Source organism: Rhinoderma darwinii, chromosome 3 (assembly GCF_050947455.1).
Source record: "Rhinoderma darwinii isolate aRhiDar2 chromosome 3, aRhiDar2.hap1, whole genome shotgun sequence".
NCBI lineage: Eukaryota > Metazoa > Chordata > Amphibia > Anura > Rhinodermatidae > Rhinoderma > Rhinoderma darwinii.
The window spans coordinates 317,659,981-317,672,912 of NC_134689.1; the positions used below are offsets into that span (position 1 = coordinate 317,659,981).

The 12,932-nt window shown below is 42.4% G+C and overlaps 1 protein-coding gene across 1 annotated transcript; it reads left to right on the forward strand.

Annotated features, from left to right (window-relative positions):
• Positions 1-245: 245 nt before the first annotated feature.
• On the forward strand, positions 246-1,914 carry LOC142748163 (uncharacterized). Its single transcript, XM_075855281.1, has 3 exons — positions 246-757; positions 961-1,114; positions 1,230-1,914. The coding sequence occupies exons 1-3, from the start codon at positions 574-576 to the stop codon at positions 1,891-1,893; spliced, it is 1,002 nt and encodes a 333-aa protein (XP_075711396.1). The 5' UTR covers positions 246-573; the 3' UTR covers positions 1,894-1,914.
• Positions 1,915-12,932: the final 11,018 nt, after the last annotated feature.

A 12,932-nucleotide genomic window follows, 5' to 3' on the forward strand; every position in this document is an offset into this window, starting at 1 on the left:
TGGACTTTTGTCGGCCTTACAAACTATGAAAGAATGATACCATGAAATCCATGCACATGCTGCAGAAACAACCTCAGATGTATGGAATGGATTTTCAGTTCCTGAAATGTCTGAAACAAATCTGCTTTGTGTGAATTCACCCTAATACTGCGTATAAGGCCTCGTTTACACGAACGTATTATACGCGCGTGCGACGCGCGTGCTTTGCACGCATGTCGTACGCACCTATATTAGTCAATGGGGCTGTTTAGACGATGCGTGAATTGCGCTCAGCGCGTGTGCGCAGAAAAAAACTCACGACATGTTCTATAATCGTGCGTTTTTCACGCAACACGCACCCATTGACTTCAATGGGTGCGTGAAAACAACGCATGCCACACGGACGGTCCTGCGTTGCATGCGCGAAAAACACGCAAGAGCTGTTATGTCCATTCTAATTAGTCTATAAAGCTACACAAAGCTTCTCCAAACCAGGAAGTGCCTGCCTTTCAAGTGCGAGGGGGCAAGACTAGCCAGTGCCAGGAGAGTTGTCTGGGTCTATTTTGGAGTGTTTCACAGCCACATACTACAGCCATGCCGCGCGGGATGGATGTGGAGCGCCTCATTCTTTTTATCCAGGAGCATCCAGCAATATGGGATAATAGATGTGAGGAGTATCACAACCGGACGGTGAAGGAGGACGCATGGGAGTTGGTGGCCAAAAACCTCTTTGGCCAAGAGTGGGAGACAGGCCGAACCCGTGACCGCACTCGGTTGGGTGAGTACCTGGCATTTTCTGTCAATGCCTGTCATGCCTATTGAAAACCTGGGCCCTGTATGTGTATTGCGCACATGAGCACGAGAAACTTTGGTGGAGCAGGTGCTTCCCACGTCCCACCGCATTGCCATTGCAGGGCCCTTCATTTTGTAGTGAGAGGTGATAGTTCTGATGGCGTGTTTTGTTTTTGTTACATACACCAGTCCAAGATATCAAGACACGGTGGCGGAGCTGCCGTGATCAATTCAGGCGAGAGATGGGTGACAAGGGACGCAGCGGAGATGGGGCATCTCGCAAACGGCCCTACATTTATACTAAACAGCTGATGTTCCTGAAGGACATCATGGATATGCGCACGTAAGCATTTATGTCGTTGCATGAGTGTACTGTGTGTTTGTCCAGGTCCTGTCTGTCAACGTGTTGTTGTGGGCATTGTTAGATTTTGTACTCATAATTTTTTGCCTCCTTGTAGAACCACCGACAATTTGGAGGATACAGCAGAGGAGACTGACGTGGGGGAGTCTGTGGCCGAAGCCCCTGCTCCCAATATCCTGCCACCCAGCCCCGAGCCGACACCCCAGGAGCCCGCACCAGGCCAGTCAGAACGGCCGGTTGGCTCTCCAGCCCAGGAGCGGCCCGTGCGAGCCCGCAGTCGGCGTCTTCGTGCCCCACAGCCCTCCACATCTGCCCAGGTGGATACGCGGGTACTCGAGTATTTGAGGCGAGCCGCAGAGGAGGATGGCAATGATGCCTTTGGCCGCAGCATTGTGCCCCTCCTACGCCTGGTGCCGATGGACCTTATGGGCCGTCTGCAGGCGTCGATCGTCACATTGATCGACGCTTGCAGACCGCCACACAATCCCCATCCGTGTTTCACGGCAATCGAGCAGTGGCGAAATAGTTACATGCCGCCACCCACGGCCCAGGTGCCTGGCCAATTTCACCCTGTTCCCCATATGGCCCGTCCGCATCCATACATGCGCCCTATGGCTCCCCACTTCGCGGGGCCCACATTCCAGCCACCACATCAGCACCACTATGCTGGCCAGGAACAACCTTCCCAGCTCCAGGTCCAGCATAGTGGTGCTGAAATGCAGGCATATGCCTCCCCAGCCCAACTATATCAACACCTCTGAGTGTGTTGGTGCCAATATTTCTGGACGGCACTGTTGTGTGTGGTGCAGGGCTGGCCACGTATATTGTGTGATCCTGTTTTTCGTTTGGATTTCGTTACACCATGTTGGTGTGTTTGTTTTTTACCCCAAAATTTGGGATTGGTCCGAATACCTTAATAAAAAAAAAAAAGGTCATGGTTTGATTTCGTTTTATTATTCTTTTCGACCACCCAACAGAAGGTGTGGCACACATTTCCTTAGCCTACACTCTCACACACTTCAGGCCTTTTGAACCAATGCATGGACATGTGATATGAGGTTTTAGTTAATCTCTCGTGGTTTGACATGGCTTGAAAGGGATTCCAAAGTTTAGGTCCTGCCATGGGCCCTGAAGCAAAATAAGTACACTTGCAATTGGACTTCCCTAACTGCAGTCCGCACAACAGGATATATGGGCAAAGTAAGGCGGCAACTGTGTAAAGTCCTGCTCAAACCCCGAGAGATATAAGCTCGCAACCCGCGTCAAGGGTCCTCATGTTTTGCGAGTCCCTACCCCAACCCCAACACACAAAAGAAACAAAACAAAAATGCCCACATCTCAGGTCGGTAGTGAAGCGTCAAAAGAACATTCACCCCTTCACAGGTCATCAGCCCCCCACGGTGCTGGTCCAGATGGGCACTCAAAATATGCCGCCAAAGTATCACGAACTCGAAGGCCGGAGGAGACAGATCGCCCGAGAGGAATCACCGGGACATTGTCAGTGGTGTCTGCGTGTGTTATGATATAGTCAGCATCAAAGTTTGCATCATTAATGCGGCAGAAGTTATGCAGAACTACACCCGCTTGGATAACACGTGTGACATTATGCATGGACAATTGCATTGTTGACAGAAGGACACGCCACCTGTTCGACATAATGCCAAAGGCACATTCGACACATCGCCGAGCTCTGCCCAGGCGGAGATTGAACATGCGCCTACGGTCATCCAAGCCCCTTCTTGCAAAGGGACGCATGACTTGCCTTGTGAGTGCGAACCCCTCATCTGCCACGATTACATACGGGATTGGGGGCCCGCTGGAGCCTGGGAGGATGGAGGGTTCCGGCAACCCCAGTCGCCTATTCACGAGTCGCTTCCCCATTCTTGATGTACGGAATATGCGGGCATCTGCCGAGCTTCCATACGAGCCAATGTCAACAATAGTGAAACAATAATTAGTGTCCGCCAAGGCTAACAATACCATGGAAAAATACTGCTTGTAGTTATAGTATTGCGAGCCACTGCGTGGGGGCTTTCTCACACGAATGTGTTTGCCGTCAAGGGCACCAATGCAATTAGGAAATTCAGTAGCTCTAAGAAATCCCTCTGATATACTTAGCCACTGTTCTGTCGTGGGCTGAGGCATGACCGTGCTCTTTAAACTCTGCCACAACACGACACAGGTGGATGTGACAATGAACGAAATGGTGGTCACTCCCAAAAGAAATTCAAAATGCAACGAATGATAACTATTGCCTGTGGCCAGAAATCTAGCAAATAAAGAGAAAGAAAAAGTAAGGAAGAACACATGTTAGTGGGGGGCTGGTAAAGCAGACAGCAGCATGGACTAAGTTATAGCAGCTTCATACATACCTCAAGGTCACAAGCAGACGTTCCTCGGGCGAAATGCAGCGTCTCATGTTCGTATTCTGGAAGGTGAGACCAGAGCGAGTTTGCTCAAGCAGAAGGTCAAATGTGGCCACAGACATGCGGCAGAAGGCTCGAAATTTGTCGGGATGCCTGCGTAAGTCCTCAAACAGGGTATGGAAATGCCCTTTTATTGTACGTTGGGCCACAAGTGGGTGAACCCAAATGCGACTTCTTCCAGGCGTGTGGTGCTGCAGCATGTGTCGGCGCTGGCCAAACCGACGTGAGATCATCCAGAGAAGAAGCACACGCGCCAGTGCTGGCGAAGCCATAATAGTTGGGTGTCAAAGCGATTCCAATTTGAAGGGAAAAACAAACACTGTGGTTTCTGCAGAGGCGGAAATAAGCTTGGAAACAGATTTCTACCAGCAAGCAGGGGTTGGGCCAGCTGGCCTATTTGTAGGCGGGCGTCCCACTAATCCCCTCTGCGTTTTTTACGCGCGATGCAAACGCTTGTCGTGCGCGCGTTTAAAACGCAACAAGGCTGCGTATACGCAGTGCATACGCCATCCAAACGCGCGCAAAACGCAGCGTTTTTTGCGCGCGCAAAACGCACACGCTCGTGTAAATGAGGCCTAAGGCTGGATTTAGACACAGCATTTTTCAGCATTTTTCATTGTGTTTTTATGTTGAGTTTTTCCAAGGCTTTTTTTTTTAGATAAAAAATGCTGCAGTGAGATATTACTTTAAAGTCTATAGTGAAATATTGATTTGTGACGTTAAGGTGGCATTTCTGGGATCAGTGGCGTTTTTTTCATAATGCAGCATACTCTGGGTATGCAGTTTTTCTGCACTTGAAAAGTGGCAGAAAAAAACTGCAAATTTAAAATACATGTTTAAAAAGACCTAAGACACAGCGTTATTTTTCATGGCGCTTTTTTAGGTGGCGTAGATTTAACTCTGTGGGGCATAGGAAGGCAAAGGCCCTGGTTAAGTCTTGTATATTTCCCAATCCCCCATCAGACTACCCCCCTTCCGAACCCAATTTTCTCTTTCAGGCAATTAATTAAGTAAATTTAAAAAAGATTCACCGCTCTTTTTCTTCCCTCCGGGTCCTCACAGCATGGCATGACTCATACAATGTACTAACGCTGGGCAGCGTCAGAACATTGTATTCGGTGCGGCACTGATGACATTGAGTGATGCATCCCATATAAGGCCCTGACGATTCTCGGCATCAGGACATTGTATGAACCTCCCTGAAATGCTGATGGGACCTGAAGGGGAGAAGTGAAGCAGAGTAGTGAGGTAAGTATAAATTTTTTTAACTTTATGTCCGATTGGGGATGGGAATGGAGGGTGCACACCCGCTATTGTTGCACCGACCCCAATTATGGCGCACGACCGCGGTCATGGCCCGCGGAAACATGCAATAGATTTATTAGGAGGCGTGCAACTCTTAATAAATCTGTCGCATCTTAGTCCAGCGGAGCGGATGGCTAAGACTAGTGCATGAAATGCCAGGGTTAGTAAATCTGCTCCATAGTGTATTGATTTTTGGCGCTTTAGTGGCATTTTTGGGTTCAGTGGAGTATTTTTAAAAATGTAGCATTCTCTGCGAATGGCATTTTTTCCATAGGCTTCTTTATAGAATTTGAAAAATGACAGAAAAAATGCATGTTTAAAATGTTTCACACTAAAAAAGTTTTGACAGCGGCGCGTAAAAAAAATGACCGTGTGCACAGAACATCGTAAGACCCATTCTAATGAATGGGCAGATGTTTGCCGACGCTAACGAGCCGCATTTTTGGACGTAATTCGGGGGTTAAAACGCCCGAATTACGTCCGTAAATAGGCCGTGTGAACATACCCTTACCATTTCTTTTTTATCACTTCAGTGTTTAAAATGTTGAGTAAATCTGCAAAAATATTCAAGTATTATCCGATAAATTGGGGTTGGAGCTGCTATAACAGCTCTGTACACACACCTCCTGCAGCAATGCTATTTATAGAACAAAATATTTACTAATGTCTGACCCAAATGAGTATTTTCTTATGCACAGTGCAGGGATGGCTATGGGTTCTGAGAATTCAACTCCAAATATTTGTATTTTTCACAGATTATTTGATAAATGATACGGAATAATATTTCACTTTAAGCAGGTAAATCCTAGGACTTGACCAAGGTCTGTGACTGCCCCAGGGCAAAACCTGTGTTGAGGCCTTCATCAAATAATTTTTTGGGCAGATGAAAATGGAGTGTAATATTGCCATAATATCTCCTAAGTAATATTGTCCACCCAATAAAGTGGCAAGTAACACTATCAAAGAGTATCCAAAAGTATAGCTATAGGGAGTGCAGTCGTACCCGGGTTGTGGTGCCTAAGTGGGCTCAACGACCTCTTTACCACATAAGAAAACATCAGTATTATAAATGGCCCATGATAGTCTTGTTACAGATTTTGCATTGGGGCTCAGGAACAGTTCTGTCTTTGCATATAGCTGAGATGATGGTCCCTATAAAAGATTATTGAGACATTAGTCTGGTTAGGGGTAAAAATGCTGTGTGTAAACACAACTTAATAAACATCAATCAACACATGATCAATTCCCTAAAACTCAGTTAGCTTATAACCCTAGATGAACTAAACTTTTAGAAAATTTTCTTTCTTTCTTTCTTTCTTTCTTTCTTTCTTTCTTTCTTTCTTTCTTTCTTTCTTTCTTTCTTTCTTTCTTTCTTTCTTTCTTTCTTTCTTTCTTTCTTTCTTTTTTTTTTCTTTTTTCTTTCTTTCTTTCTTTCTTTCTTTCTTTCTTTCTTTCTTTCTTTCTTTCTTTTTTTCTTTCTTTCTTTCTTTCTTTCTTTCTTTCTTTCTCTTACTCCTAATATTATTTAATATCATCACTATCTATTTTTAAATTGTGATCTGTCCAGTGTTTCTTCCAATATGCTACAACTGAAAGACGCGATACAAAACACCAATTAAAGAACTGTTGCTCTTAGTATTGATTGGCCATTAATGTGAGTCATGCCTTGAAAGGGTTAGTTAGAGAATGGCTCACAAAGGCTGATTTGCAGGTAGCTTTCTCTCCCAGCATTGTACTTATCGTCTCTACATAGTATAGCTAGGAGGAGGAATGTGTAATGACTATTTGATAAGTGTCTTCTCACACCCCGAGGTCTTTTATTGCCAATTTGCGTCCTACAATGAGAAAAAATCAGCTGGAGAGACTTTATTGTTTTGTATAATAGAGAGGAGTGTGAAAATATTCCAGTACTGCAGATGGTATCACTCGTTAGCCCTGAATATATACACTTGGAAGTATTGTTTTTAGCCTATCAAACAAAGCCAAAATGGCCTATTTTTAGAGGCAGATTCACAGTTTAGCTGGAATGAAATAATGAAATGGCTTGTCCTTAAAATAAAGAAACTTTCCTTCTCACATCTGATAGAGATAGAGCTTTGTAGAGTTTTAATGATGTGTCTACTTTGGAACACTTTCTTTAATTTTGTATTGTTGTGTTGAACTTTATCCATATGCCCTTACAAACAAAGGTGCAAATGGTTGCTCAGTAGATAATGTTTCACATAAAAGGATCAAATTATTTTTTATATATGATTCCTCTGTGTACTGATTAATTGAAAAAATACAAAATGCACCAGTCAACTGTGTACCATAGCCCTCAAACCACTAATATAGTGGACATGTATTCTTCAATTATGAAAACAAAATAAGAGCTGAATCCATTTTTCTATAGCATTGACCAATAAGGGTTTGATTACTTACTGCCTGCTCCTAACACTTTTGGAAAAGTAAAATGAAACAACGTCATATATAACTAAGGCTCCGTACACAAAAAAAGCACCCAGCCGTCAACATAATGTAAAATAACTATTGTTTCATCAGTCTAGGCCACTAGCTTCGGTTGCTCCATGGTCCAGTTCTGACACTACGTGCCAATTGTAGGCGCTTTCGGTAATTGAATGGGCACTCTGACAGGTCTGCGGCTACACAACCCAAAATGCAGCAAGCTGTAATGCACTGACACCTTTCTATTATAGCCAGCATGAACTTTTTCAGCAATTTGAGCTACAGTAGCTCTTCTGTGCGAGTGGGCCATACTGGCTTGCTTTTGCTCCCCATGCGCATCAATGAGAGTTTCGTGCCTATGAACCTGTCACCGGTTCACCGGCGGTCCTCTCTTGGAGCACTTGTGGTAGGTACTAATCACTGTATACCAGAAACATGCCACAAGACCTGATATTTTACAGATGGTCTCTTGATCCTTGTCAAACTCTCTCAGATCTTTAAACTTGCCCACTTTTTCTGCTTCCAACACATCAATTTTAAGAACCGACTGTTCACTTGCTGCCTAATATATTCCACTCCCACCAATGTTGCTGCCTAATATACTCCACTCCCACCAATGTAACCAAATAATTAATGTTATTCACTTCATCTATCAGTGATTTCAATGTCATGGCTGATTAGTGTGTGTGCGTGTGTGTGTGTATGTGTATGTGTATATATATATATATATATATATATATATATATATAAAAGTAAAAACTGTAAATAGGCAGTACTCACAAAGACTTATGGTGAATAAAGTGAGTGCTTTATTGACTCCAAAAGTGCGACGTTTCGGCTCTCACAATCACAACCTGAGCCTTTCTCAAGCTTTTATATATATATATATATATATATATATATATATATATATATATATATATATATATATATATATACAAAAATAGAATCCAGCAGCACAGGCTTAAATGAAAGGGGTTGCAAGCCTTACGGAACTGACCACTGTCCCTCTAGACAAAAAGCAGTAAATAGGTAGCACTCGCAAAGGCTTATGGTGAAAAAAGTGGGTGCTTTATTGACCCCAAAAGTACGACGTTTCGTCCGACTCCCGGAAGCCCTCACCGATCCGCTGTTTTGAAGGGGCCACAGCGCTCATATAAAGTGAAAGGGAGAAGGCTGTAATACTGCTACAAGTATGTCGGCGATTCATAGTGTGAGCAGTTTAGGAAACCATAAAGGAAGCAGCGCTCATACGAGTGCTGCAGCTCTTTCAAAACAGCTGATTGGCGGGGGTGTCGGGAGTCGGACCCCGACGGATCAGATATTGATGGAAAATCTTGGGGCTGGGCTATCAATTTTTTGGGACTGGGCAACCCCTTTAAGGGAGCCATGTAGCGTTATCAGTAGAGGTGACTAGAGTTAAGTACATGGTATGCACCAAATTTATTATGTTGTTTTTTTTATACCTTTTGTACCTACTTTGACAGTTTTGAAAATTGTAAGGGTAAAGGAGTGGGGAGTCACAAAATGTGTTGTGTTTATCCTCTAAGACATGACCATATCAGTCACAAGGTGGAGTAAGGCATGGAAATGTGTCTTACATGCCTAGCAAGTTGTGGGCAAACATATAATGTGACATGTGCCGTTCTGATAAATTCTGTGCAGTTTGCACCATTTTTACAGAAATTAATGCATCTTATCACACACCAGCGACTAATTCTCTTTTATTCATTTAGTTAAATGCATGAGAAGCCCACTTATGGTATTAACCATATTCAATATGAATATCTTATATATCATAATGATTTTGGACCTCGCAACAAAAATATGGTTGGAATACCCCATGTGCAAAATTTAGGCAGCCTCACTCACAAATGATAAGTTATTTATGACCTGCCCTGAAATGATTTCCCCATGAGCGACTCCCATGCTGAAAACAGCAACAGAAAAGGCACACACGAGAGCCACTGAGCACTGGCAAAAGAAAATATATTGTCTGAGCGCTCCGAAACTATCAATATTAAGTCAGTTTAGCTGTTTGATTAAAGACTTTAATCAATCACCATCCAAAGCTGTATATTAATCACTTTATCAGGCAGGTGATGCATTGCTAGTTTTAATAGGATCCATTTATTTTGATTCCTACCTACTTCATCTTAGCAAAAGGGTTTTCCCAATCAGGGCCTGATAAAAGGAGGTTAGAATCTAAACGGAGAGAATCCGCTTCCGACAGCACTTCATTATCAGCTGCAGGCCCTGACTTGGTCAATTTATTTATGGCTGAATAAAGCTACATGAAGTGAATCTTTTAGAGAACGGCACAGTGTAGCTTAGATAAACATAAGCCATTTATTTGCTTTCACACTCGACAACCTCATGATATATGATCCAAAAGGGACTCTGCTTCCTTCCACCTTTGTAGAACTCTCCTTTTTACTATGTATATATTGTAGATTCTTTGAACAACAAATAAACTTAGGAATGATCATGCAAACTAGAAAAAAAATATACAATATAACTGCTAAAAATAAAATGGGACTCGTATAAAAATGTGGAAAATTTCATAATTCCTTAGAATATTTTGCATATTCTTGCTCCATATGTGTATGAGCAGTTTGAGTGTTTTTTTTTATATTGTTCTAAAATTTTCAACAGTAACATTTACTAAGTCATGAGGATTTTACGACATGTTTATGAATGAATAAGTGACAACATAATGATTGGTCACACCAGGTCCTCCGGAGCAGAAAATACTACTTGCAGCAGCTCTCCACACTGAATAATAGATGGAGTCCCGAGTGGGGTATCCTTTCTATGACATCAATATGCTTTAATAGGTCAATAGAAAGGGCTTATTCTAATGGGACGACCACTTTAAATAAGAGGACTAAAACCGATGTATTTTTCTAATGTACTTTCTGTTAGCTTTTGCTCTCCAAGCAAAGAGGAGGAAGAGGGCAGAAGAATGGCCAAAGACCCCTTTGCTATAAAAGAGAAGAGGAGTATGTACAAAGGTTTGATATCATTTCATGATAAATGTGCCATATCTACAGTATGGTCTACACACTACAAACAATTCCCTAAAAACAGAACTAAAGTTTTTTCCTAATAAACAAAGAGCTAGCAGAATACAGGCTCTGCTTTTGGCAAACTGCATTCTGCGGATGGACTTCTCAGAGAGGTTGCTTATATGTGCAACCAAGCATTAAAGGTAATGAACGCTTTTGGAACAATTTTTTATTTTTTTTATCGAGCTGCACATTTAGCATCTGCAGCTTCCGTTTATTTCATTACATAGCAAGCTGCTGAATGCCGCTTAGAGCTCAATCCGACAGACGGGCTACGATATCTGACAGCCCGATCTCCATCCGTTCCTTTTTTTTCTCCTGAACGCTCATCTAAGCTAAATGAGTATTCAGGTGGAGATTGGAGCCATTGAAGATTGAGCCATCAGAGATCCAGTCTGTCGGAGTGTTATTGGAACACATATAAGCTGCAGAAGCTAAACAATTCAAAATTTGAAATAAAAAACAATAAAAAAAATATTTTTAGCCAATAATACATACAGGTCAATCAAAATGTTTGATCCAAAGTCGTTGAGAGTTCTCCATTCATTTATTTCTCAATCAGACCCCAGATCAGAGAAAAAAAAAAGGTAACAAAAAAACATACAATGAAGTGATGTAGCCCAATATCCGGTCATAGTGCCAAATAATATTAATGTACTGTGCTCAGTAATCCAAGTAGGATCAACTAGAAAACACTAAGAGAATTTGGTAAGATAAATTATTTATTATAATCATGAAAAATAACCTGAACACTGTGCAACTACTTTAGTGCAAAGCCTAGGTCTCCCAACCAACAGGCCAGTGTAGGCAGTAAACTTGATAAATGCATAATATAATAATAGTCACAATATATAAGTACTTCAATGATGTCACCGGCAAATTGTATGAGAGAGCTGCACAAAACAACATCTTTTTTAAGTCCAGAATAATAAAAAATTGCAAGATGTATCAAGATGTCAAAGTTGCCACAAATAGCACACTTTCCAAGAGCTGGGTATTATATGTCTGGCTTACTTTGCATAACTGCAATACATATACATATATTACTGCTCCAAATATCAGCGCTATTAATCCAATGCGTATGCCAAAAATATAAGCAGAGAGTGTAAAGTATAATAGCTTACAAATCATTCCGGTGATACTCACGCATAGCAGGTCCGGTATTCCTTCACCGCCTATAAGGGTATGTTCACACAATTAACCAAACACGTCTGAAAATGCAGAGCTGTTTTCAAGGGAAAACAGCTCCTGATTTTCAGATGTTTTTTAAGCCACTCGCGTTTTTTGCAGTTTTTTTTACGGCCGTTTTCGGAGCTGCTTTCAATAGAGTCTATGAAAAACGGCTCCAAAAACGTCCCAATAAGTGACCTGCACTTCTTTTTCGCGGCCGATATTCAAAACGGCCCGTCGGAACAGAAAGACGTTTTACCCATTGAAATCAATGGGCAAATGTTTGGAGGCGTTGTGCTTACAATTTTTCGGCCGTATACGGCCCTTTATACGGCCGAAAATAAGTCGTGTGAACATACCCTAAGACTTCTTAATTTGACAATGACCTAATCTCTAATGTTCCCAGTGTACGTTATAATACTGATAATTAATCCAGGGGATAGCCAATATTCTTATCCCTCATAGCAACCACTGCTCTGGTGTATAGAGGCTATGCCAGCCGAAGGTCCCACTGCATGGCTATGGCTTATGATATCAATAGTGCGTTTAGTCCGACTTTATCCGGGTGCATAAAAAAAGGTATTTACGTACCTCTCCTCACTGCCAGTTACTTTTGACTTTAGGGCCAGATACACACGTCCTGACGTCAGCGTTAGGATTTTGTATGCGCTGCAGTACCCAACGTCCTGATGTTGCGTAGCGTCAAGAACTTGTGAGCAAAGCATACAACGTGCTGACGCTGGCCAGTGTCAGAATCTTGTGTGCTGGGCCCTGATGGATCTGAACTGGCAGGGGAGCCTGTGGGTCCCCTGGACTCTGGAGCCCCATGGACTAAGGGGACAGAAATAAGCAGTGCTACGTTGACACTACTCATCTTTTCCTGCAGAAACAGTCTATCACAGAGATCTTTTGCTAAAGGTTTCTTCACCTGTGCCAACCACTGATTGACTAACATGTAGTGCTTCCTCTTTCTTTAAGAAGAGGTTCTTTAGCAGCTGCAGCATGTATTATACAGTGCAGTACCCCAGTTGCTGCAAGACATAGTACTACAAGCCCCGACAACATTCTTTTTGGAAAGGATGAGGGCATATCATATCAATAAGTTAATGGTGTAAATGAAGCTTTCCCTTACTCCCCAAAAAATGAGGTAGTGCAGTAGCTGAAGTTTGTATTATAAGGAATATTGTACAGCCTAATATAAATTATTTCAAATATTAGAAGTCAATGATGAGTTTCGGGACCTGTATAAATGCAAGTGGCCTCGTGCTTAGGACGGTCTTGGGACATATAGATGACTTCAATTATTATTATTATACTTTACAGGTACGACTACATTATACCATATGTATTATTATACAAAGAAACCAAATGAATGCCTGCTATACA